The sequence below is a fragment of the Diabrotica virgifera genome, chromosome 8 (genome assembly GCF_917563875.1).
Source record: "Diabrotica virgifera virgifera chromosome 8, PGI_DIABVI_V3a".
In the NCBI taxonomy this organism is placed as follows: domain Eukaryota; kingdom Metazoa; phylum Arthropoda; class Insecta; order Coleoptera; family Chrysomelidae; genus Diabrotica; species Diabrotica virgifera.
Genome location: NC_065450.1, coordinates 215,821,888 through 215,849,546, shown reverse-complemented (window position 1 = coordinate 215,849,546; position 27,659 = coordinate 215,821,888). Strand labels below are relative to the sequence as shown.

Here is a 27,659-nt window from a genome sequence, read left to right as displayed (position 1 = left end):
AGCCCATAAAAATTTAATGGGGGTTTTGTTCCCTTAAACCCCCCCCCCCCCAAACTTTTGTGTACGTTCCAATTAAATTATCACTGTGGCACAATTAGTTAAACACAATGTTTTTAAAACTTTTTTGCCTCTTAGTACTTTGCCACCACATATTTGTGTACTGGTAGTACGATTATAGAGATATGTAATATGAAAATTTATTTATAAATTACAGTTTGAGGTATATTTTGAACCATATTAAAAAAGAAGCCACATCTCGATAAAAGGTGCCTTATCTGAAAAATACTAAGAGGCAAAAAAGTTTTAAAAACACTGTGTTTAACTAATGGTACCACAATAATAGTTTAATTGGAACGTACACAAACATTTGGGGGGTTTAAAGGAACAAAACCCCCATAAAATTTTTACGTAAATATATTGAAAAAGAAGCCGCATCTTGATAAAAACTGGCTTATCGAAAAAATACCAAGAGGTAAAAAAGTTTTAAAAACATTGTGTTTAAGAAATGGTACCACAATAATAATTTAATTAGAACGTACATAAAAGTTTGGGGGGGTTTAAGGGAACAAAACCCCCATAACATTTTTATGGGCTGCACAAATTTCACTATAATTTCTTTTTAGGATGTTCCTGCCATAAGAATGGCACATGTCCATTTTCCTTAAAAAATCTCAAATAGTTTTCGATATATCGGAAACAATTGATTTTCATTTTGTAATTTCAAAGGGATGTAACTTTTTTGTGTGCATATTTGTACTAAGGTAAGTTAGGTTCAATCGAACTATTTTTGGTCCCAGAATATATGATTTAATTTATGACCTGTATTTTTGTTACATCCTGTATATTGGATCCGAGGTTGCAGATTTGAACTTGTGTTTAGAAGAGACTATTAAGAGCTGTAAGATTCAAGTATTTAGGGTCAATGATACAACGAAATGGAAGTCGTAGGAAAAATAGAAATGAAAATAGCACGGGGAAAACAAGCCACGAGTGGTGGATCCATGGAGTGATATGGAACAACCCTCTAACTAAAGAAAAAAAAAGATATTTCAGAGCATACATAGTGCTGAATATTACCCTATATGGAGCGGAAGTATGGCCAATGACAACTACAATACGAAATAAAATAAGAACAATTGAATTGGATTTTATGAGATGTCCACAAATCACCAGAGAGGATAGAATAAGAATAGAGTACCTAAATATGGAACAGAATGGAAGTAGAATGCTCAATTACAAAGAAGTTAGAATATATAGCTCTGCTGTGGTACAGGCATGTATAGTTCAGAGAAATAAGGAAAAAAATGTGCTGTTGGTGACATAACCCCCTCCAGGCCGAATCGAAATTTTTTGCGTAGTATGGATATCTATAATAATAACCTATATGTTTCCTGCAGCCGATTTTGATGATATACATATTTATAAACAAATGAAGATCAAAAAAACGGTAAGTTTTCGCTTTTTTCTTCTATTATCAAAAAGTTAAGCATTTTAAACAAATTTGAGAGTAAGAAACTCATAAATCGTATAAAAAACTTCAATATGGCGTTCGCTGAATATGTCTATCCTGATTGGTTGCTTAGAAAATTGCAAAATATTCATCAATTTTGAGTTTTTATAAATATTCATAACTTATGTAAAAGATCAACTTAGAACCTTTTTATTACACGGAATGCTGAGACTTCTAGTGCTTAAATCATACCCTAAATTTCAAGGGTCATTCCATTTCAAATCACTCAGTTTTGGAGCAAAAAAAATTTTGGACCTACGATTTGTCTGAAAATTGGTATATAGCTTCTGCGGGACGTAAAAATAAGATATTTAAGGTAAAAAAATCTTCTTCTTTTTTTCTCAAAATGTTATTTTATGCGATTTTACAGTGATTTGGTGTTTATTTATACAAATTTGCATTTTCTATCGTAAAGTATCAATGGAAAACATAATATTTTAATAGAAGCGGCTCAAAAATGTCATTATATGGCATTATAACAAGTTACTTTGATTCAAAACAAGCTTTTGATTAAATTTTATAGTGTAGAAAACGTTAAAATACCGTTTTTTACATTTTTCTCCATTCGCAAAATACATCATAATCGATTTGGCTGAAAATTTGCCCACAGATAGACAAAATATAGGACTTTAAGTGGTGAGAAGGATTTGAATTATATTACAATACCAAAAAAGTTACATGCAATATTATAGTCAAAAATATAGGCGTCTACTGTAAGTACAATTAACTTGAAAATATCGACCTCACGACAAAAATTGTTAAAAAAAAATTGTAATAATTGTAAATACGATTTATTTGGAACAATTTCAGTTCCTACCATTTTTGTCGAAAAGTTAAAAATGGCGGAGATATTGAGCAAAAAAGGTTCTCCTTTAAAATCAAGATGGCGGCTAACGTAACGGAGGAATTCATTCGTGATTTTAAATTTATGCTACTATTGACTCCCCTAAAGATCAGAAAAATAAAATTTTGGGCAGCTCGGCATTCAAGGTCAAATGCTATCCCGACTGGACTAATATATACTTTTGAGTCTGATATTACTGCATGTAACTTTTTTGGTATTGAAATATAATTTAAATTTTTCTAACCACTTAAAGTCCTATCTTTTGGCTATCTGTGGGCAAATTTTCAGCCAAATCGATGATAATGTATTTTGGGAATGGAGGAAAATGTAAAAAACGGTATTTTAACGTTTTTTACACTATAAAATTTGATCAAAAACTTGTTTTGATTCAAAATAACTTGTTATAATGCCATATAATGACATTTTTGAGTTCTTTCTATTAAAATATTATAAAAAATAAATATTAAAAAAATAAAAAAAAATTAAAAAAAAAAAAAAAATTAAATAAAATAAAAAGTTACTAAGATCTAAACCTCCGCGAGGTTGAATCGGGTTTAGGTCTTAGCGCGATAAAAAAATATACAAAAAAAAAAAAAAAAAAAAAAAAAAAAAAAAAACTAAAAAAAAATAAAAAATGTAATAAAAAAAATGTTAAAAAATATAATAAAAAAAATAATAAAAAAAAACAGTAAAAAAAAACAGTAGTACTAATAGTTTTAAATTTAGATACTAAGCATATATTTTGTAAAAGAGAGAATTCAAAACACATTGACTGGCCAGTTGGTTGCTTAAACCAGTGCCAATAAAACATAAACACACACATTAAAATATTATGTTTTTCATTGATACTTTACGACAGAAAATGCAAATTTGTTTAAATAAACACCAAATCACTGTAAAATCGCATAAAATAACATTTTAAGAAAAAAAGAAGAAGAAGATTTTTTGACTTTAAATATCTTACTTTTACGTCCCGCAGAAGCTATATACCAATTTTCAGACAAATTGGAGATCCAAAATTTTTTACCTGAGTGATTTGACATGGAATGTACCTCAAAGCAATTGGTCAAATAGTTTAAAAGTTATTTAATTTGTTTATCCCAAATTAATTTTTTTTGCAACACTATAGTCAGAAAGTAATGAAGTTAATACAGTAATACTTTGAATAGTTTATGAAAGAAGAAGATTTACACTAATAATTTAGTTAAAAAAATGACAAAAAATGATTCTAAATATTACAAAATTATTTTGCAAGAACATGTGAATTAAAAAAAAGGGGGGGCTAACTTCGTCCCTAATTGTCCTAGGACAATTGTTTTTCTTTTTAAATATGTATAAAAATTCAGTCTTTCTAAATATGAAAAAATAATTTCTAATTGTTTATACGTAAGCAAAAAATCGACATGTTTTTGCAAAATAATTTAAAATTACTTTTTGTCATTTTTTTTTTAATTAAATTAATAGTATAAATGTTCTTCTTTTATAAACTGTCCGAAGTATTACTGTAACCTCATAATTTTCTGACTTATAGTGTTGCAAAAAATATGAAATTTAGGGTATGATTTAAGCAACAAAATTCTCAGCATTCTGTGTAATAAGAAGGTTCTAAGTTGATTTTTACATAAGTGATGAATATTATTATAAAAACTCAAAATTTATTATTTATTTTTCAATTTTCTAAGCAACCAATAATCATAGACATATTTAGCGAACGCCATATTGAAGTTTCCTATACGATTTATGAGTTTCTTGCTCTCAAATTTGTTTAAAATGCTTAACTTTTTGGTAATAGACGAAAAAAGCGAAAATTTACCGTTTTTTGATCTTCATTTGTTTATAACTATGTATATCATCAAAATTGGCTGTAGGAAACATATAGATTATTAATATAGATGTCCATACTAAAGTCCTTTTCATGAGCATTTTTCAGTGCGTCACAAATGATAGAAAAAAAGGTAAGTCCGTGATAATACACATTTATAACATTTATTCTAACATGACATTTTAGTTAAATCTGACAGTTGTCAAATTTTATTTGCAATTTGGCATAAAAACAAATCAATTGTGTTTATTGCATTTATAAAATGGTATTTTCTTTGATTTGTATAGTCTTATAAATTGTACAGATTATATTCGTAGATATATTATATAATTCGTAAATAATTTTATTTTTCGATTATAGCGCCATTTATCGACAACTAGAATAAATATTATAAATGTCTCTAGTCACAGACGTGCCTTTTTTCTGTCACATACAATTTAATGCGTTAGAAAGAAATCGAAAAACTGTGACACACTGAAATATGCTCATGAGAAAAAGATTACTCAAGAAATTTGGTTTTGGCCTGGAGGGGGATGTGTCACGAGAAAAATCTTATTTCTCTGGACTATGTAGGTACAAAGATTGTCAGAGCAAAGGTAGCCGAAAAGAATATTGGACTGGGACTCGCCGGAAAGAAGAAAGGAGAGGAAGACCAGCTTTGGGATGAAAAACGAACATAGGAAATGTTATGATTATGATAGATGTAGATCTCAGAGAAGGTGACTGGGAGCATAAAGTGCTGTGGAGGATGAAAGCGAAGAACTAATATGGGAAAAGCCGGGGTTTCGGAGGAAAAAAATGTTATAATTTTCAACAATATACGGAAAAAAATTCATATTAACTTACATATTGTCAGAAATGTTTGCAATTGTTGGTCTCATGTTAACGTATCTGTCAGAGGCGCTTCCTTGTTCGTCACAGAGGCAGAAGCAGTACGAGCAATGCCAGAACAGCCATCTCCACCAGCTGTCAACTTTCGTAGTGCCTCTACTGCATCCTTGCTTTCTTCCCAAGACTTTTCCATTCTCGTATTCGATGTATTCGTAGCGTCTACCGCTCAAAGGATCCTAAATTAAAAATAAAACAATATAGCAGGGGCGTGCGGTCCATGGAAGCAAGGGAAGCATTGCTTTCCTTGGTTTCCGTAGGTAATCGTACCAACTGAGTAACTGAGATTATTTAAAAAAAAATTGAACAAACACATAAGCAGGATTTTAAGTTGCATACAAGAATATTTAATTATGTAATACAAGCAGTAAGTAATAAGAAAAGACAAACGTATTTTACTCTATTTTTGTCATACAGTAAATAACAAAGCAATGAAATATTCGTAAGCAGCGCTGCATGCTGCATATTCTTGCTTTCGGTCCGTACGCGCAAAGAATACCCCAGCGGATCCATATGCCATGATCGTATTTCTACGTTGGTATTCGGAGTCATGTCGGCAGATAATCTGATTTCAAATTTGCTTCTCCTCAGCCTATGTAAAAATCACCGGGGTTACACGCAGAGTGGCGAGTTCAAATTTCGGGCATATCTATCGCTTATAAGATAAGCAATTTTGTCAACTGCATACAAGGATCTGTTTTCCTGAATTTAAATGGAATTTACCAGCATTTGACAATGACGGGCTTCGTTGACTGATTTTGTGGAATTATGAAGATTGATTTTATTTAATTATTTATATAAATAAATATAATATATAGAATTATTTATATTATGAATAATAAATATTTATTTAAATATCTTATAAATATATATGTATTAGGGTTTTGGAGAATGGAGAAAATTTGAAAAGTGGGATACAGAAACCATAAATAGCTCGAGAGGATTTTTGGAGTTTTTTTAACTTTGCTTTTTTCAGAAATATTTACATTCTCAGATAATTTATTTAATGTATTGCAATGCAAGATAAACGAGATTGATTTCTGTGTAAAAAAATTAGCGAATTTAAAGATGTTATTAACAAAAAGAGAGAGATGAGAGTGCTACCGAAAACTATACTATCAGATTTTAGATCAAATATGCCAACGAATGGAAAATAGGTTTAAGAATTTTGATGACCGAGACTTTCGTTCAGGTAGAAGAATTGAATTACATTATAAATAGGTGTTTTTACAATTTTTTTATAAATTGCTTCCACTGTTTCAAATTTCACCGCACGCCCCTGCAATATAGATACGTATTACCATTAAATTCATAACGCATTGATGTGTGGCAACCCTAACAGAAGGCTCAGAAGAACAATAATCATAAAATATTTACTTGGAACTTTCGTATAACCTGGAAACATCCTGAAACTATGCGACATATTAGCACAAGATAAGGATCAAACAATCACGGTGTCATCTGCATATCTTATGTTGTTAATAGTTTTTCCGTTAATAATTTTTTCTTCACTTTTAGATAGTAATGGTTCTTCAAAAATTGATTCACTGTAAACATTGAATAGTAATGGAGACATAATACATCCCTGTTGAACTCCTCTCCTGATTTCAATTTCTAAACAAGAGTTCTAATAGTATTTGTTCATCTATTTAAAACGAGACGTGTTATAGTTGTTCCATTTTATCTTTGCCCATGCGTCACGATTCATTTTCAAACAAATTAAGTCAAAACATAAAGTGAAACGTACGTCGATGTGTATACAGGGTGAGGCAGATAAAGGGCCTATTAGAAATATCTCGAGAACTAAAGCTAACAGAATAATGAAAATTGGTATACAAGGGTTTTGAGGTATAAACCATTTAATAAAAATATTTTGGTCTCTTTGCTACTTCCGGTTATACCGGAAGTTGATTGTAACTTCGTATTTTTAAATAGGACACCCTATATATTTTTACATTTTTGGATTCTCCTCGATTTCTTTTTTCTAAAAATATAAGGTTTTACAACATTATACAGGGTAGGTTAAAAGATAATTACGTTTTCTTATTAATTTCGTAGCAATATTCCCACCCTGTAGGATTGTAGTAGTTTGACATAATAAACTCTATTTATGTTCAAAGGATTTTTAATATAGTCTACTTTTGTTAACAATTACTAGTGTAGTTAAATTTTTCATTTTAGTATACAGGGTTGGCCGAAACTCGGAATGGGTATTTTCTGAGTTTTCTTAAATGGAACACCCTGTATTTTAGTATTGTAATGAAATGTTATTTTATGGTACTTTTTAATTTATTAAGCATTCCCTATACCTATCTGCTTTAATTCGTGAGTTATTGGTGACTCAAGTCAAACATTAATTGCAACACAAAATAGGTGACATTGTATTAGGTTGGCCGTGAAAATATTCAATAACAAATAATTTTTTGGAAATAAATACATATTAATCTAGACTTATACTTAAAATTGTCAATAATGGTTGAACTATCAAAATACCATCGAAGTTAAGATTGTTGGTGCGATTAACAATTAAGCACAAATTAAAGCAGTTAGGTATAGGGAATGCTTTAGAAGTAAAAAAGTACCATGGAATATCATTTCATTACAATACTAAAATATAGGGTGTTCCATTTAAGAAAACTCAGAAAATACTCATTCCGAGTTTCGACCCACCCTGTATACTAAAATTAAAAATTTAGCTACACTAATAATTGTTAACAAAAGTAGACTATATTAAAAATCCTTTGAACATAAATAGAGTTTATAATGTCAAACTACTACAATCCTACAGAGTGGGAATATTGCTACGAAATTAATAAGAAAACGTAATTATCTTTTAACCTACCCTGTATAATGTTGTAAAACCTTTTATTTTAAGAAAGAAGAAATCGAGGAGAATCCAAAAATGTAAAAATATACAGGGTGTCCCATTTAAAAAAACGAAGTTATAAGCAACTTCCGGTATAACCGGAAGTACCAAATCGATGAAAATATTTTCATTAAATATATCAGGCTTCAAAACCCCCTTATTCCAATTTTCATAATTCAGTTGCCTTTAGTTCTCGAGATATTTCTAATAGGCCCTTTATCTGCCTCACCCTATTTACATTGTGTATACTGTATACTATACCGGGTGTCCACTTATATTTTGACCCATTTTAACTGCCTATAACTTCTAAACGGCTCAAGATAGAAATATGCGGTTTTCGCTGAAATGTTTTATTTTAGTACCTAAAAGTTTTGTTTGAATGGATTGAATTTTTTATATTGCTTTCAATTACGAAAAAAATGGCTGATTTTTGAAAAAAACGTTGTTGACTTTTTTTTAATGGAACACGCAGTATATTTTTTTGTAAATTAAAAGAATGATCATTCTCCTATCCAGCGATATAAAGTTTTTTAGAATCGGTTGTAAAATGACTGCGTAATTAATTTTTAAAATGAGAGATGCAACGTGGAAATTGCATAACTAAATAACATAAAATAACTAAGCAATTTATTAATATTCTGTTATTAGTATGGTATAACTAGACCCAAACCCAGACATCCAAAGTGAAAGTTATCCTCCAACACCAAATTGTTCTATATGGTCCACATAATGTTCAGAAAAAAGTCACACTATTTTGAGCGTCGGGTTTGGGAAGGAGAGGGGGGAGAAATCGGTAAATTCGTAAGTTTTTACGTTTTTCGTCAATATTTCTAAAACTATGCGGTTTAGCATGAACAAACTTCTATACAAAAATATTCTACATTAAATTTGTAATAAAAAAGGTCCTATTCATAATCCTTCTAAAATGAACGGTTCCAAAGTTAAGGAGGTAGTATAATATAACTTGACCAAAAAAAGGCCTAGCCCAGACATCCAAAGTGAAAGTTATCCTCTAACGCCAAATTGTTCTATATGGTCCGCATAATGTTCAGAAAAAAGTCACACTATTTTGAGCGTCGGGTTTGGGGGAGACATGGGTAGAAGTCGGTAAATTAGCAGTTTTTTTTAAGTTTTTCGTCAATATTTCTAAAAGTATGCTTTAGCGTAAACAATGTTCTATACAAAAATGTACTACATATAATTTAAAACAAAAAAGGTTCTATACATAATTGTTATAAAATCAACGGTTTCAGAGTTACCGAGGGTGAAAAGTGGAGATTTTCGATACTTTTTATATGTTTTGGGCAATTTATAATATTATTAGTGATGAAAGAAATTTTCTTTAGTAGGATTATGTTTTGTAAATGCCCAATGGTATGTTAATGATAAGCCCTTGAAGAAACGTCAATGTCACCATCCAAAATCATCATCAATTGTCCAAAAAATATAAAAAGTATCGAAAACCTCCACTTTTCACCCTCCGTAACTCTGGAACCGTTGATTTTATAACAATTATGTACAGGATCTTTTTTGTTTTAAATTTTATGTAGAACATTTTTTTATAGAACATTGTTTACGCTAAAGCATAGTTTTAGAAATATTGTACATTAAACGTAAAAAAACTACTAATTTACCGACTTCTCCCCCATTTCCCCCCCAAACCGAACGCTCAAAATGGTGTAACTTTTTACTGAATAATATGTGGAGCATATAGAACAATTTGGTGTTGGAGGAAAACTTTTTTTGGATGTCTGGGTTAGGCCTTTTTTTGGACCAATTGTACTATACTACCTCCGTAACTTTGGAACCTTTCATTTTAGAAGAATTATGCATAGGTCTTTTTTAATTTAAAATTTAATGTAGAACATTTTTGTATGGAAGTTTGTTCACGCTAAACCGCATAGTTTTAGAAATATTGACGAAAAACCTAAAAAACTACGAATTTACCGATTTCTCCCTCCTCTCTCCCCCAAACCCGACGCTCAAAATGATGTGACTTTTTTCTGAACATTATGTGGACTATATAGAACAATTTGGTGTTGGAGGATAACTTTCACTTTGGATGTCTGGGTTATGCCATTATTTAGATCAATTTTATCATACTATATGTGATTTCCACATTGCATCTCTCATTTTAAAAATTAACTACTCAGTCATTTGACACCCGATTTTAAAAAACTTTATATCGCTGGATAGGTGAATGACCGTTCTTTCAATTTACAAAAAAAAATATACTGGGTGTTTCATTAAAAACACGTTTTTCTTTCAAAAATCCGCCATTTTTTTAAAGCGATATATAAAAATTCAATCCATTGAAACAAAACTTTTACTAAAATAAAACATTTCAGAGAAAACCGCATATTTCTATCTTGAGCCGTTTAGAAGTTATGGGCAGTTAAAATAGGGGAAAATATAAGTGGACACCCGGTATACTATACACATCGACGTACGTTTCACTTTATGTTTTGATTTAATTTGTTTGAAAATGAATCATGACGCATGGGCGAAGTTAAAATGGAACAACTATATATCGGATTTATAACATGGTGGTAAAACCAACAATTATATCGTGACTTGGTGGTCAAAGATAGAGCAAAAATCCTCAAACTAATTAAGGTGCAAAGATTTGCTTGTTTTGGAATCATAAAGGCTATAACTGCAAACACATAGCCTCTGTTTTCTGTTACATATTTTCCAGTCTCTATTCATAACTGAGTGTTTGACATGTCTGTTTCATGCAGATGGTTTCAATAACCGTCATGCAGTTTTATTTTGTAATGTCGTTATTATTTAAAACAATACAAAGAAAATATCTACGATTGCCTTGGGACATTTAAAATATTTGCGTGAGCTGTGAATACACACATAGATATGTATTAACAAATAAATACGAATCCCATGAAATAATTGTATGTATGATTCACCTTGTGAGAAATAGTTTAATAATGACAGATATTTATGTAGTTTTACATTTTAATTATCTTGGTGAATAAAAGACTAATAATTTTATTCCAAGAAACTATCACATGAATGTATTTGGATTGTTAATTTCAAATTATATCTGAAAAAAAGTATAGTAGCATAAAATGTTTTAATGAGTGTAGGATATTCTGAGTCTATTCGAACATCCTCAGGACTGACAAAAAGGACCAGGTTTCAAACAAGCGAAAGCCTTGTGGAAGTCATTAAATGCCATGTATGTAATGATACATTTGGTTTTTTCAATGATTGTTCTGATGGTTTGAGTATCCATTAGCTTGGGGCTTAGAGAATAGAGAAGTATTAAACATCTATAGTCCAGGGCGCATCTGTTTTGAGATGGACGTTGAGAGGTGACTCATATTTTTTTGCAGAAATTGCTTGGAATTAACTCATATAATAATAATTGAGTTATCCTCCCACTCAAAAAGGTCCGGAACATTGTTTAAATATTCAAAATGTCAAAAAATGAAGGAAAAATCGATTTTCTCTTCGTTTTTTGATAGAAACTTTAAAAGTATTCACTTCCGAGATAATTTGCACTGACATAACAGTTGCACAATTAAATTTCCTATAATATAGGATTGGTTAAAAATTTTGAAAATTGTCACCCTTATTCCAAATTAACAATAATTGCGAAAAAAAACATAAAAAACAAGTATTTGCATTTTACGTATTTCAACCATTTATACTACACTTAAAACGTTCATATTTTACCCAGAAAACGCTATGATATAGTAAAACCATACTGTAAATTTCATTAACATCGGTTCTATAGATTTTGCAAAATAAATTTTGCGATGCAGCTTTCGCAAAAAAAAATCATTTTTTCAAAATGTTGCAGGACTGAACACAAAGCAGATAGCAAGTTGAATTTTTTTTTACATATAGAAGACTACTCTACCTTTCATGTGCAATTTGGAAAATTAAAATCGGTTAACTACCGCGGCGTCAGGAATTTTTTTAAATAAATATTAATTTTTGGTGCTACGCGCAGGACAGCGTTGTTCGATTCAGCCAAGTTGATTTCCACCAAAATTTCTTTCAATTTTTATCTAATATAGGGGAGTGCATTTAGATTTTCACTTCGGAAAAAATCAAACAAGATAAAACTTTTTGTAATTTCATTAAGAAATGTTTAATAAACAACATATCAAAAAGTTCTACTCGAGAAGTGGGTGCTTCATTTTTTATTAAACAAATGAACAGCGAAGTTAGATGTTTTTTTAAATAACTATAAAAATATAATTTTTAGAAAAAAACTGACTTGACCATTGAAAAATTCAGAAAATTTTACAAAAAAAACCTTATATAAAGATTTTTCTAAAATTAAATATCTAGCTTCTGTAATTTTTTATTTATAACGCTAAAGTCACCCTTCTCACATACATTGGCGCACTGTAAACTAGCGTTGGAAGAATTGCACGGTTGAGTTTTTTTAATGTAATTCTTTAACTAATGGATCAAAACAAATTTTACAAATTGGACATGAAAGAAGATGAAATAAGCTATCTTATGGTTGTAATATAAAGAAATAAAATCTATGGACATAAGTACGGTGTGGGCGGAAAGTGAGCCTTACATGAATTTTGTTTAAAAATGATTTAAAAATGTGTAACTAATACAATTTTACTTATAAAACTCTCAAATTTGCACAACTTACCTCTCAATCATCTTACTAAACGATGTTTTATTCAAAAAAAATCTCAAAAATTTAATTCAAATAATACGATGTCTCATAAAATGTAATTTTTGAAAACTTCGTAGTTTTACAGAATTCCCACCACTTTAAGACGGTATTACTCAAGTTTGAATAAATCTAATAACATTTTTTTGCTATTTTTTTAAAGCTTGGGATGTAATCTTTAAAAATCACTGAATTATTTCAGTTTAAAAATAAAATAAACAATTTCTTTTTGAGAAAACTAAGAAAGATAACAAAAATGTAATACAAAAACTGAAAATTATCAGCTGAAAAAATGTATATACAGAGTGATCAAAACTTTTTTCTGTAAAACTTACCTAAAATACATTTAATAATAAGCTTCAACAATAATAAATGTTCAACAAAAAAAAATTTTTTTAGCTCTTATACAGTATGTCTGCGTAACTTGGAACCTATTGATAACTTTTTTAATATCAGTTTTACGAAAAAAAGTTATTCTTTATAAAGTACTCTGCATCGTATATAACAAGATTCAACCATCAAATATCAAATTTTGTTAATTTTGTACGAGGTATATAAAAAAATATGAATTTCACTCAAGAGTAAAGTACCTTTATATTTCACAATATCGAAAATTTTTATAAAGAAAAGTTGTTTGGAATTAAAAACTATGTTCCAATATGTAATTATATCCTCCTAATCGAAAATTTGTTTTTTTTAAATATTCTTTCTAATACATTTTAATTTTTAATATTATTGTGAAAATTATTTGTTTATCTTTTTTTTAAGAATTAAATTCCATATTTGTTTGATTGGATTCTACTTAGTTTTTCATTTAAATATCCGCCATTTTGGATCCGCCATTTTGAAATTTAAATTTTTAATCTTTAATTCAGATTCAACAACCTGTTAAAAATAAATACAATAAATGTTTTAGAAAAATGTTCTTTTTTATGTTCTTAGAAAATCCGCATTTTGGATCCGCCATTTTATAGTTTATAATGTTAACATCTAAGTTAGGTTTATCAAAGCTCTCAAAATTAAATATATGTAGAAATAAATACATTTTGTGAAGAAATTATGATTTTACAACTATTTTTTAAGTTATCCGCCATTTTGGATCTGCCATTTTATAATTTAAATTATCAAAATTTGATTCAGGTTCAGCAACCTCTCAAAAATATCCACATATATGTAAACAAACACGTTTTATAAAAAAAATTCGGATTTTACAACTACTTTTTAAGGATTTTTAGGAAAAAATCCGCTATTTTGAATCCGCCATTTTGAATTTGCAAATTGTAATGTCAGATTCGAGTTCAGCATAATCAAAACTAAAATAAAAACATTTTTTAGCAAAATAAAATGTTGAATTCACCCATATTCTTAACATTACTTATACAAAGCAATTGTTATTGTTTAAACAATTAATAAACAATTAGCGGCGAAATTTGTGAGTAGAACTTTTTACTTTAACATATTTATAAACTAACAAAAAAAGTTTTAGAAAAATATAACCTTGTTTGATTTTTTCCGAAACATTGTATCTTTTCGTTCTAATTGCACTCCCCTAATATATTATTTTCTTACTCTATATTTTGTTGTATTTTAATATTTTAATTCTAAAAAAATCAAACTAATTTGATTATTGTTTGTGAAATATTGTTTAAACCATTGCATATGTTTAAAAATAATAAACTTTTATTCTCTAAGTTAAAATATATGAACAAAAAAAGTTTTTGCTAAAAAAGTATTATTTCAAAGGATAGAGTATGTGTTTTTATTTTGCAATAAACAAATTTATTTATTTATATCGAAATGTAATAAAAATTAAAATGTATCAATCATTATCAAAGGTCATTGGAATGCCCAATCAGAGCAAACTATCCGCTGTTCTGCACGTAGCACCAAAAATTAATGTTTATTTAAAAAAATTCCTGACGCCGTGGTAGTTAATCGATTTTAGTTTTGCAAATTGCAAATGAAAGGTACAGTACTCTTCTATAATCAAAAAAATTTCAACTTGCTATCTACTTTATTTTCAGTCCTATAACATTTTGAAAAAATGAATTTTTTTGCGAAAGCTGGATTGCAAAATTTATTTTGCAAAATCTATTGAACCGATCTTAATGAAATTTACAGTATTGTTTTACTGTAGCATAAAGTTTTTCTGTATGAAGGTCCTAAGTGTAGCATAAATGGTTGAAAAACGTAAAATGCGAATACTTGTTTTTGTATGGTTTTTTCGCAATTATGGCTATTTTGCAACAAGGGTGACTATTTTTTAAATTTTTAACCAATTCTATATTGTAGTAAATTTAATTACACAACTTTTATGTCAGTACAACTTTTCTCGGAAATGAATGCTTTTAAAGTTATAATCAAAAAACGAAGAAAAAAATCGAATTTTTCCTTCATTTTTTGACATTTTGATTATTTAAACAATGTTCCGGACCTTTTTGAGAGGGAGGATAACTCAAATATTATTATTTGAGTTATTTTCAAGCAATTTCTGCAAAAAAATTTGAGTCACTTCTCAACGTCCAAATGTACTAATATTTTTACAGATGCGCCCTGGTCTACTATAAGAACATGATCCGTTTGGTTATGCCTTAAGCCAACTGGTAAGGTGCCAGTGCCAGTCATCAAGTGCATTAAACCGTGGCATATCCATCATCGTATCGGTCAGATAGCCAAGCGGGCCAGACGACTGACTCGCATTCGCTTAGGCTGTGGTCTCCAATAAATGCCGTAGGTTGCGTAGAGACTCGCCGTATGTCGCGTCTGAATGCTTAATACAATAAATAATAGTTGCGGTCTGCCATCGTATTCCGAACGTAGCATCAAATTGCTGTACACGGCCTCACAGGCGATGGTCACCAATAAACGCCGTACGCTGCCTTCACTGTCACGCAGTAGGTTGCGTATGTATGCTGTATACAATAAATAATTGATACGGTTTCTACTGGATGTCGAACGCAGTGTCTATCTGCTATGAGCGACTTCAAATGTTGGAAGCAGCGTCTTTAGTTATTTTCGAACATTGCAACGTACAGCTGGTACAGATTTTAACCTAGCGAAATGAGTAAAACAAGTAGTAAAAAAGAACAAAACGAGTTGTTCATCAAGAAGTTGAAATATCGCACTTGACTGATAACGAAAACGATCGGAATGTTGTTGCCGGCGATCGACAAACGCTGTACCCAACCTACGGTATTTATTGGTGACCACATCTGACTCTGGACGGGACCTAGGGTCATCATCATCATTCTCTATGCCTTATGCCTATGCGGGGTCGGCTTCCCTAATTGCATTTCTCCGCACAATTCTATCTTGGGTCATATCAATGTTAATCCCCTTTACCAACATGTCCTGCCTTATCGTCTCCCCCCACGTCTTCTTTGGTCTTCCTCTCCTACTCCTTCCAGGAATCTGCACTTCAGCTATTCTTCGTATTGGGTGGTTAACGTCTCGACGTTGAACATGACCAAACCATCTTAACCTATGCTCTCTCATTTTGGCATCAATTGGTGCCACACCTAGACTTCCCCTAATATACTCATTTCTAATTTTATCTTTCTTTGTCACTCCACTCATCCATCTAAGCATTCTAATTTCCGCCCCATGCATTCGTTGTTCCTCTTTCTTTTTCACTGCATAACATTCAGTTCCGTACATCATAGCCGGTCTTATTGCTGTTTTATAGAATTTTCCATTCAGCTTCATTGGAATTTTTCTGTCACACAACACACCACTCGCTTCTTTCCACTTCATCCATCCAGCCCTAATTCTACTGCATGCATCTCCATCTATTTCTCCATTACTCTGTAATACCGATCCTAGGTACTTAAAACTATTGCTTTTCACAATCATTTCACCATCCAAAGATACCATTTTATTTGTAGTAACTCCATCTTTAAATGAACATTCCAAATACTCTGTTTTTGTACTACTAAGTTTTAAACCTTTTTCCTCCAGAGCTTGTCTCCACTGTTCCAGTTTTTGTTCTAAGTCTCTTTCACTATTTCCTATTAACACAACATCAGCATACATTAGGCACCATGGAATGTTACCCTGTAGTTTCGCTGTTACCTGGTCCAAAACTAATGAGAATAAATAAGGACTAAGCACCGAGCCTTGGTGCAATCCTACTTTCACCTGAAATTTATCAGTCTCTCCCACACCTGTCCTAACACTAGTCGTTACTCCCTCATACATATCTCTCACAATCTTTACATATTCGCCAGGGACTCCTTTCTTATTGAGTGCCCACCACAGAATCTCTCGAGGAACTCTATCATACGTTTTCTCAAGATCAATGAATACCATATGAGCGTCGGTCTCTTTATTCCTGTATTTTTCCGTCAGTTGCCTTACAATGAAAATTGCATCTGTTATTGATCTGCCCTGCATAAAGCCAAATTGATTATCGGATATTTCGGTTTCTTCACGTATTCGTCTATCAACTACTCTCTCCCATATTTTCATGGTGTGGCTAAGTAGTTTTATAGCCCTGTAGTTTGTACATTGTTGTATGTCTCCGTTGTTTTTGTAGACAGGTACTAATATACTGCTTCTCCATTCGTCTGGCATTTGTCCAACTTCCACAATTCTATTAAATAGACCTGCTAGCCAACTTATTCCTGTCTCTCCCGATGCTCTCCATACTTCCCCAGGAATATCATCTGGTCCGACTGCTTTTCCTTTCTTTATTTTTTGAAGCGCTTGAGCCACTTCCTCGTTTGTTATTCTGGTAATCATTGCTGTTACTGTCTCCGTTAACTCCACAGGCTGTCTGTCAAATTCTTCATTTAATAAACTGTCAAAACAGTTTCTCCATCACTTTTTGACATCCTTTTCGTGAATTTATTTTCATCTCGGATACATCTAATCTGATTAAAATCTCTTGTCTTCTTTGCTCTCTGTTTGGCTGTTATATCTTTGCTTCGCCTTCCCTGGTTTCAAGTTGATCGTATAGGTTTGAATACGCTTCTGCTTTAGCTTTTGCTACTGCTACTTTCGCTTCCTTTTTGGCGACCATATAGTTTTGAAGATCTATGTCCGATCTGGTTTCTTGCCACTTTTTATATAATTTTCCCTTCTCTTTTATTTTTCCTTGTACTTCATTTGACCACCACCAAGTCTCTTTATCCTCAAACTGCTCTCCTGACGTTTTCTTAAGTATTTCAATAGCCGTCTCTCTAATAATGTTGGCCATTTTTCTCCAAATTGTGTTAGGGCTTCGGCTTCCTTTCATGTTCCAACATATTTTTTCTACTATTCTTTCCTTGAATAATTCTACTATTCTTTCCCTGAATAATTCTACTATTCTTTCTCTGACCTAGGGTGTTTATTGATAATCATGGCCTATGCTTTGTATTGACTACGTGAAGTTGCCGGTGACTGACAAAGGCTGTACGCAACATCTGGCTTGACGTTGTACGTAACCTACGTCATTAATTGAAGACCATAACCTTAACGGTCGAATGATTTAGTGGACGAATATTCGGGCCCTGGATCGAGACAGCAAAACAAGTATTCTTGTAGTAAACAAAGTTATAGTATATGTATGAACTGAGATTACTTACCGCAGGACAAATCCACATATCAGAATCGTAGTATCTACAATCGATTATTTTTCCATTACAACGCCTCTGTTGTCTGCAGTATAAGTTTTGGAAGCATCCATGGCTTTTTGTGTAAGTATATTCGGCGCAGTTTTCTCTGCAGGTTCCATCTGGATTTAGGTCTACTTCATTTTGTACATAACCTTGTAGCAGTTGGGTAGTTTCTTCATATGTTACTCCTAAAAGGATGAATTTTTTTTATTGCTTTTTTCCCTGCCTGGAGAAAACCAGGCTTCGATCACATCTACACGGTCGACCAACTAATGAAAAAAAGAATGGCCAAAAATGGATCCATCAATCTAGCTTTTGTAAATGTAAGAAGGCCTAGGCCTAGGACTCGATACCTAGAACTAAGCTATGGGAAGCAATGGAAGACATCCAAGTTTCACGAATATTAATAAAAGTAGTAAAAGTACTCTACAAGAATAACCAAGTAGCTATCAAAACGGGCAATAGAATATGCAGTTCATTTAACTACAAAGGGACTACTAGAGGGTTGCTTCACATCTCCTACCTTGTTCAAAATATTGCTGGAAAGAATCCTGAAACCATGTGAAAGAAAGTGCGAAGGAATGGGTATACCAGTAAGGAACGAATACCTATAACGTAGAATGAAGTACACTTCTGTTGTTTATTGTAGGTATGTATATGAATTTATTAAAAAATTCCTTAAAGTTTATCCACAAGGTAGTGGAAGCAGTAAAGAAGAAGGAATAAATAAAATTATTCAACAATGTGACCAAAATTTAAAAACAGAGCAAGCCTGGGATCAACTAAAATCTGCCCTAGAAGAAGCTAGCGGAGACTTCTAGGGCAGAATTATTTTAGGGAGACTTCAAGAGAAGTATAAACAAAAATTGGTTGGAGGAAAAATTCCAGGAGATAACAAAGGAAAAGAAGAAGACTAAACAACAATTATTAACAAATAATAAGAGTGTCAGGCGATAGCTAGGCGTAACCAGGGGGGGTTTGGGGGTTATAACCCCCTATTGGGATGTACTTTGAGCTCTATACGCTTAACACCATACCCGCTAGAAACCTTCCAGGTGTTGTAAACCCCCTTAGGGCCATCCTGGTTACGCCGTTGGGCGATAGCAAAGGAAAAGAAGAAAACCAGACAACAATTACTAACAGATAATAGAGATTGTAAAAAACAAGAATATAGAATAATTCTAGGGAAACTTAAAGCTATGTGTAGAAAAAAAAAGAGATATCATAATGAGTTACCATATTTATAAAATTGTAAGTGTTTTACGTATTTACATATTTTACATATATTATTATGTATCACTTTATCAATCAAAGATAGAGTAAAAATTTTAATTTTGTTAATTATAACGCGGGCACATAAATTTGATACACCCTGTATATTGATTTGTAATTATTTAGGAGAAGGTAGCTGTTACGCATTGGGTTTCTCCTTAATGAGTTTTTCCCTGAAGACTTAAAGACATTTGTAAATAAAAGTGAAAAGTCTTAGATTTAAAATATTGTTTATTGTATTTTTATTTCAATTATTCTAATTGTTTAAAAAGTAGTAAACTTTGTATCTGGGGCTTTTCGTTGTTTTCCTCGTAATACGAGAGATGTCGCTGTATTGCGTCTCAAAAGGTGGGTTCATTGCATCGCGATGGTTTGCCTTAAAAGAGGCAGAATGTTTGTATTCCCTTCAGAGTTGTGACTGCATAAACTTCACTGATGATGCATAAGGATGCTGAAATAGTTGCTATATGGAGATGGTAGTCCAACTCTGAATCGAATATAAACAAAACCTGCCTTGAACCCTTTTTAACAATTTATTTAGGAGTATAATTTGAAAAGATTGTTTGTTACGAGAAAGGTAAAACCACAGGTAACTGCAATTATTAGTTTTTAGAAAAATGATGGTAGAGAGATTTGGAATTTTAAGTTTTTGTTTTACGCACAAGAATATCTGTTGAATTTCCGAAAAGTGATTAGGATAAATAGAAGTAATTGTTTGGAAAGATGCGTGGTTTTTTTTCGAATGAAATAGGAGGAAGGTGGAGAGAGAAATGTTTCTGATTGGCTTGGCAATTTGTAATAGGGAGAGAGAATTTTGAATGTTCAGACAGTTTGGAAAAAGAAAATGATTATTGTGTTACCGGCATCCGAGAAGAGCAGTCAAAAGTTTTCGTGAGTAGTTCAGAAGCAAGTACTAGTGGTTGTTTTGATAGTGATAGTAGCTGAAAAGTGGAACGAGAGACAAATCAAATCGAGAAGAAATACCTCTTTGATTCTGTAAAGTCCAAGAGAGTAAGTTACAAGAATTATCGTTATTAAAATTATTTGTGACACCAAGTAAACAAGATACTTGGGTCTCAGGAGATTATTGTTGAGAGAAAGAGAGGAGAGAGTTTTGGAGTTTATTGAACGAGTACTGACAAAAAGAGGCCTGGCTTGTGTTTTGGAGAAATAGTTGCTGGTATCCTGCTGGATTGTTTGCTGAGAACGGAGAGGGCTTTGATTGGTAGCCTAACATAATCAACAAGGAGGAGCTGTTTGGGTCAAGAGGAGACATCATTGTGTGTGAATATAAAAGGTCAGTCAATAACCTATGTGATAGATTTTCTTTATAATCAGAAGTTAATTTTTTTACGTAAAAGCATATGAATTTAAGATTCCAACATTTCAAAAACTTAATAGGAAGTATAAGTAATTTTGCGAATACCAAATTTGTTTGTTTAGCTTTTTTTATTAATGGTATCAAGAACAAAGCGATAAATATTTGTTTGAATTAGTTTAATTTATATGGTAAAAGTTTCTTTTGGACAGTTACGTCCACAGGATTTAATTGATAAATTTACAGAGCATTGCTTTTGATAATAAAGGTATTTGTATGTGTTTATTTATGCTATCTCTATTTATTTCCTTTTCCTATTTTATCCCGATAAGGATCAACTAAGAGATACTGAAGCCACGAGCGAGGATAAGTATAACCTAAGAGAATTTAATTAAATTTTTTATGACAAAAGGCACCCTGAGATTTTTTTCTTAATATTTTTTATGTATGATTTGCGACAATTAAATAATTAATCAAATAAATACTGATTAATATAAAAGTAATAGAAAGCAGATTATAACAATATGTACATCTTACCTTTAACATGATTCTTAGGATCACAATTCCAGAACTCGCGAGATGATTGAGCCATGACCTTCTTCACGATTTCGATAGCGTTATTGGTCCTTTCTTCAAATCTATCACGCATTACTTGAGCCTCTGTCGTGAAATTACCTATAAATAGATTCATAATTAGAATATTATTGAAACGATATAAATAAAAAGAAAATGCATCCGCCAAAATAAAGGTTACAAAAATATTGTGTGCTGAGGAATTAGACAAGAAAGTTGCATTTATCACATGTAGCTTCATGCTCATTATTTGTATTATACCGCATCTAAATTTTATTTGTAATAGAAAGTCATCCGAGCCACATACTGCTCCTATCTTAGCTGTCACATCGATTACGTTTGTTGCCACTCTTCTGCCTATTAACATGTGATCTACCTGGTTGATTGTTTGACCATTCCATGAGAGCCATATGGATGTTTCGTTTAGAGAAAAAGGTTGAGCTTATGATCATTACCTTGCTAGCAGCGAAGTCTATTAGTAGGCTTCCATTTTCATTATTTGTATCATGCATGTTTGGTCTTAAACTGGAGTCCAAGGAAGTCTTTATAGTATTACCCCAAAGTATAATAATTACTCACCAAATTTGGTGAGTTAAGTCACTCATCAAATTTGGATGTATACACAGTCAGAGTATTTTGTATTCTATCTCTGACTGTGCTAGTCAGTTTGTTATGTGATAAAATGATCAGGTGATCCATATAGACCAGCACATAATGTCTATCTTTGCTAAATCTAGTTATCAAGGCATTCATAACCAGATTCCCCAAGAGAGGAGGTAAAAATCTGTAGACAATGCCTGACTACCGGTTCTCATACCGTATTCTCCACAAATTTGCATACCTATATGACACTGTAACACATATTTATCTTCAGCTTGTTTCGCCTATTCTTTTCAGATCCACAATATTAACAGATTGATTTCACCATGGAATAAATAAATTAGATTAATGCTTACCTTTATTATACAGCCTCAAAAGCATATACGAGAACTGGATCATGGAGTATCCTTTAAGCTCTGTAAGAGCTATAGCGTTATACAGGTTGTAAATAACCTGCTGAGGTGACTGTCTAGAATTGCATAACATGTCTCCTTCCACTTCCTAATAAAAAATCTGGTTAGAACAAGTATATTCAAGTTAGTTGAGGATTTTTCTATATAGTTTTCGCATATTTTTAATATTACATTATTTTTGTTAAAAATATTACATCAATAAAGTTAGTATTCTACTAAACGAAATATTAGTGGATTTATTTAAATAATGTTTAAATATTTAAATAATATTGGAAAATTACTAAACGAAAATAAAAATACTGAGTAACGTAAACAATTTTTGTCATGGAGTATTGGGTAAATATGGCAAAAAGTAAGTATGTATTTAGATTTTTTTTTTACTCTTTGTCTCGTGTGTTCCACGTGCTTTTACAAAACGCAACCCTTCCGTAAAATTAGGCAGTATAGAACCCAGTCACGAAATCAAAACTGGTTAGAAACTGCAATGATCTCAGCAACCTGGCAAAAGACAATAAAGTGTCTTCAATATGGGTGAAGGGTCATGATGAGGTGCATGGGAATTAACTAGCAGATATGTTGGCAAAACAAGGCTCGAGAAAAACCTTTGAAGGCTCAGAACCTTTCTGTCGAATCACTAAAGATGCTACGAAACACGAGGTTCAGAAATGGCTGATAAGGAATCATCAAAGGAAATGGAGGGCAAATCCAGACTAAAAAAGAATCAAGAATATTGATAACATACTCTCGAACAATTTGATGAACCTCAATAAACGAGAGAGTTTGATTTACAAACTAGGTAAAGTGAATGAACCATGGTGCAGAAAGTGCGAAATGGAAGAAGAGACTGCCATACACGTACTATGCCATTGCAATATGCAAGTGATCAGGCAGGAATGCACTGGTCAACTGTCAACTGAGGTTTGAAACAGAAGAGATACTAAAACTACCAGTAAGAAAACTGTTGACCTTCGTTGAGGTCACAGAACTCATTAGAGTTTCAGGAAAAAACAAGGTATGGTCACAGTATAAAGAGGGACAGTAGAACTACTCTCCGAAAAATTGGAAGTAAAATCTTTCAACGTGCATGGAGACCGCGCAAGGTTCCCAGTCGCTAGACCACCACTCTTGCATTGCTAGTCGCGTAGAAACGTACGGGTTTTAACAGGGAAAACCCGCATCCACCACTGGTGAATTACCAATAGGGATGTTCACAAAAAATTAAAAAGTCATTTCAAACATGTAAAACGATTAAGAAACACCCTAGGAATAATTGTCCAAAATTTCAACAAAATTGAAAAAGCCTTTCTATAAAAAATCTTTATTAGAAATCTAGCATTATTTTAAATTTCAAGAACGCTTCTCTATTGGCCTGACGTCACTAGTTGCATACCCCAAGCGCGCGCCATTCTCATAGTGTTACTGTTTACCTGTTTGACGTTTCAGGTCATTTTATTTTGTTCTCTTCTTGTTTTATCAGGGTTAAAGTGGAGTTTTATAGTGAATCTGTTTAGTTTAAAGTGGATAGACTGTTTGTAAGAACATATTTTGGGTTTTACAAAAATAAACAAATAAAATGGAAGAAGGTTTTCAGAAAGCCGATTCGTATAAACTAAACTACCGACTGTAGTGTAGATGTAACAATGGTGTATGATTTATTGGCATCTTGTAAAAAAATAAATCTACCACAGCTTTACTGAGTGTATATTCCATATAATTTTCCATGTCTTCTTTAAGCTAAACAAATAAATGCTTAATACTCCACAAAAAAAAATAGAGAAAGTTGTATGCATGCATTGTACGCATGCATATTGTATACATACATCGGCTGGTTATTACTTTACCTTGGTTAGGTGTATTAAAAATATTTTTATTCTTCTTCATGTGCCTTGTCCGTTGTGGACGTTGGCTATCATCATGGCAATTTTAATTTCATTTGAGGCGATTCTGAATAACTCGATCGATTTTTGTCCAAATCATTGGCGTAAGTTTTTACGTCATGAGTGTCTTTTTTTCCGGGTCCGCGTTTGCTCCCTATTTTACCTTGCGTTATCAGTTGGAGTATACGATATTTATCATGCCTCATGATATGACCGAAATATTTAAGATTTCGTTTCTTACTTGTAAAAGAGATTTCTTTTTGTTTTCCCATTCGACGCAATACCTGTACGTTGGTGTGGGTCGCCCAGGATATTTTGAGGATACGTGGGTACACCCACATCTCGAATGCCTCTAGCTTTTTCATTAATGTTTCCATTATTGTCCAGGCCTCTGCGCCATATAGCAAGACCGGAAGTAATAACATTTTAGCAGCCGCATTTTTAGTGGGAGAGATATTATGTCGCAATGGGTGAAAATATTTCTCATGCATGTTGTTAAATGTTGCTATGTCCTTTTCAACTCTAGATCTTATTTCGGTTGTTTCGTATTTCGAGTTGACAACTGTTCCAAGGTAAAAAATATTTTTGAACTTGGGTATTATACATTTTCATTTCAACCAATCTTTTCACTAAATTATTAATGATTTTAATATAATATAAAGTCATACCTACATCCACATGTAGTTCTTTCAAGGTTTACTTTTACTGTATGTATTATTAGAATCCTGTTTTTAGGAATATCCCAGTTTAAGGAATACAAATTTGAGGTCCCGAAACTTTTTCATTTACTCTTTAAGGGGGTAGGTGCAAAATCTTGGTCCAATGCTATTTAAATTCATTTATTTTTTTCGAATCCTGAGAAAACTAATAATAAGTATTTTTGAAAAATGTAAATGCAGAAAGAACAATTACATTATTACCAAGGGCCGAAAGTCTCTGGAAAACTTCTATAATGTTTATTTTATTAAGTTAGTTCTTTAAGTTTTTTTTTACGGCATAGACTTGGGTGTCATTTAGCCAGTCACAACTTTTTTTGTTTTCTGTTCATACATAAGGAAGGCAATGAGGTCCTTAGAGTTCCATAGCAAACTCTTCTACAGCTCTCTACTCAGTTCAAAAGCTGGCCGCTATGGACTGTCCAGGTTGCTCACCACATTTTCCATTATGTATCTTCTTCTTCTTCTTTTTTCATATGTACATAATATACCAAATTATCAGGATTAATACGTTTAGAGGTTAATTTTAGTTTCACAGATAAATTTCATTACGCAATCATATATGTTCTTGCTGTTCAGAGACAATAGATAGGATACATTGAAAGGTGGAAAAACATTACATTTTATTAAATCTTGGATTAAATTATATGTGCATGGAATATATTTTGCGCACTCAAAGAAAGTATGATTTAAGTCACCAACCTTCTGACATTCTGTACAAAGATTTGAATCAAAAACTTTAATTCTTGCTAGATGTAGAGGGAAACATTCATGTCCAAACTTCATTCTAATTAATGTTGTTATATATCTTCGAGGTACTACATAATTTTTAAACCAATATATATTTGGAACAGAAGGTTGAATCAGTGAATACTGAGATTTGGATTGTTTACAAAGATCTCGCCATGATTGACTCCACTGATTTTTAACTCGATGCTTAATAGTGTTAACTAAGTCAGATATGCAAAACTTACGATTATGTGAAGTACCATATTCAATAGCTTTTTTAGCCAAACTATCAACATATTCATTATGCGTTAGTCATTATCAACATATTCATTATAAGTGCTGAAGCCATAGCAATTTATGAGGCCCTGCAATATTTTAAAGAATCAGAAGATATATCTGCAACAATTATTTCCGATTCACTCTCTGTTCTTCTTGCTATTCAAACTATAGATTTTCCCAACAACAATTCAAATATTTATATCCTACTAATTAAGAAAATCCTTTTTGAAATTCATAAAAATAAAAGAAGAGTGAACTTTTTATGGGTTAAGGCTCATATAGTTCTTTAAGTTAGTTATTTTAAGTTCTAGCTGCAACAAACCATTTCTTTTTCTGTTTTAAATTGGCTGGAACGGTAATAAAAATCTTGTCAGAACTGTTTTTTGATGTATTTACACACCAAGGAACAAAACACCACTTATTTGGCTTTATTTTTAATAATTAAATACGTAAAAAACTGCGCACATTCAAATACACTGAGTAAATAAGTATACAAAACTAGTCGTCGATCAAAGACGTTACGACTGCTGACGTCACAGACCGTAGCCTCGCTGCAGGGTACCGTTTTATAGCCTCCAAGAAAATCAACATTATGAACTCATTTATTTTAAAAAATATACATTTTTAAACAGTTTTATGTTTTTATATACCTTGTAATCTATTGAATTTAACTATATTTAAAAATTAGTGAACATCCCTATTGCGTACTGCCGGTATTACTTCTTGAGATCAAAGTGCCGACATAGAAGAGGTTTTACTGTCCCTCTTTATACTGTGGTATAGTACAAACTCTTTACAACCAAGTGACAGGGACTAACGAGTCTAGCTTGATTTAAGAAGAAAAAGAGAAGGTTATGGCTGATAGTCGTACCTAATTTTCTTCTTCTACCTTTCTAATAGTCTATATTTCTAACAATTTCTTGTGCTACTTGTATTCCGATTAAAACAATTAGTGTGCCAACAGTCTAACTCTAACTTCTTAAAAATTATAAATTGTGCCATATTTAAAAAAACTTTAGTACCACAACTTAGTAGGTACAACTGTACACTAATTTCTTAAAAGACCTTTTTACCTTTTTAGCATTTGCAAACAGATCTTTTTTAACAATGGTGTCTTGAAGCTTGCCCATCAGTTCATCGACGTTGTTTTTGTCATATAGAACAGCCTGCGCTAGATCTACCCATGCTTGTTTGGGTGATGGAATTCTGCCTGGTGCCGTTTGCTGCTTCTGGAACCTTAGGAAGGTCTCGTACAGGCCGTAGATACCTCTGAGATCGGACAGGCCTAATTGCATGGCCCACACACTGTCAAGACTGTCCAAGCCGTACGTCAGGTCGTGTGGAAATGCCTTTAGATGACGAAGAGTTGAAATTAAATTCTTGAAAGGTAATATAGCAAAATATTGGTGTTGCGTTTGGTGTATTTTGTAATAATAGAATATCGACAAACTTATTGCAGAATGTTAAAAAACTGTTTAAGTAACGGGTAGATAATAAAGTTTTTATACAGAAGAATGGTATTTATGGAGTTGTCATTTTAATTTGATTATTTATCCGACAATAAAAAATGTTGGTTTATTTTGCTTGAAAATAACTCAACTAATAATATTTGAGTTATCCTCCCACTTAAAATGGTCTGGAACATTGTTTAAATAATTAAAATGTCAAAATATGAAGGAAAAATTCGAT

At 31.9% G+C, this 27,659-nt stretch overlaps 1 protein-coding gene across 5 annotated transcripts in view; it reads right to left on the bottom strand.

The window, feature by feature from the left end:
- LOC114329424 (uncharacterized) overlaps positions 1 to 27,659 on the bottom strand; it is a 132,070-nt gene that overhangs the window by 25,948 nt on the left and 78,463 nt on the right. For 4 of the 5 annotated variants that reach the window (XM_050658823.1, XM_050658821.1, XM_050658820.1 and 1 more), the window contains exons 3-7: positions 27,044 to 27,319; positions 22,313 to 22,457; positions 21,321 to 21,458; positions 18,164 to 18,381; positions 5,023 to 5,243 (exon numbers count right to left, since the gene is read on the bottom strand). In XM_050658823.1, the coding sequence (XP_050514780.1) occupies positions 5,023 to 5,243; positions 18,164 to 18,381; positions 21,321 to 21,458; positions 22,313 to 22,457; positions 27,044 to 27,319 (998 nt within the window). The remainder of the gene's footprint in view (positions 1 to 5,022; positions 5,244 to 18,163; positions 18,382 to 21,320; positions 21,459 to 22,312; positions 22,458 to 27,043; positions 27,320 to 27,659) is intronic. The other variant, XM_028278518.2, reaches the window with a different exon arrangement.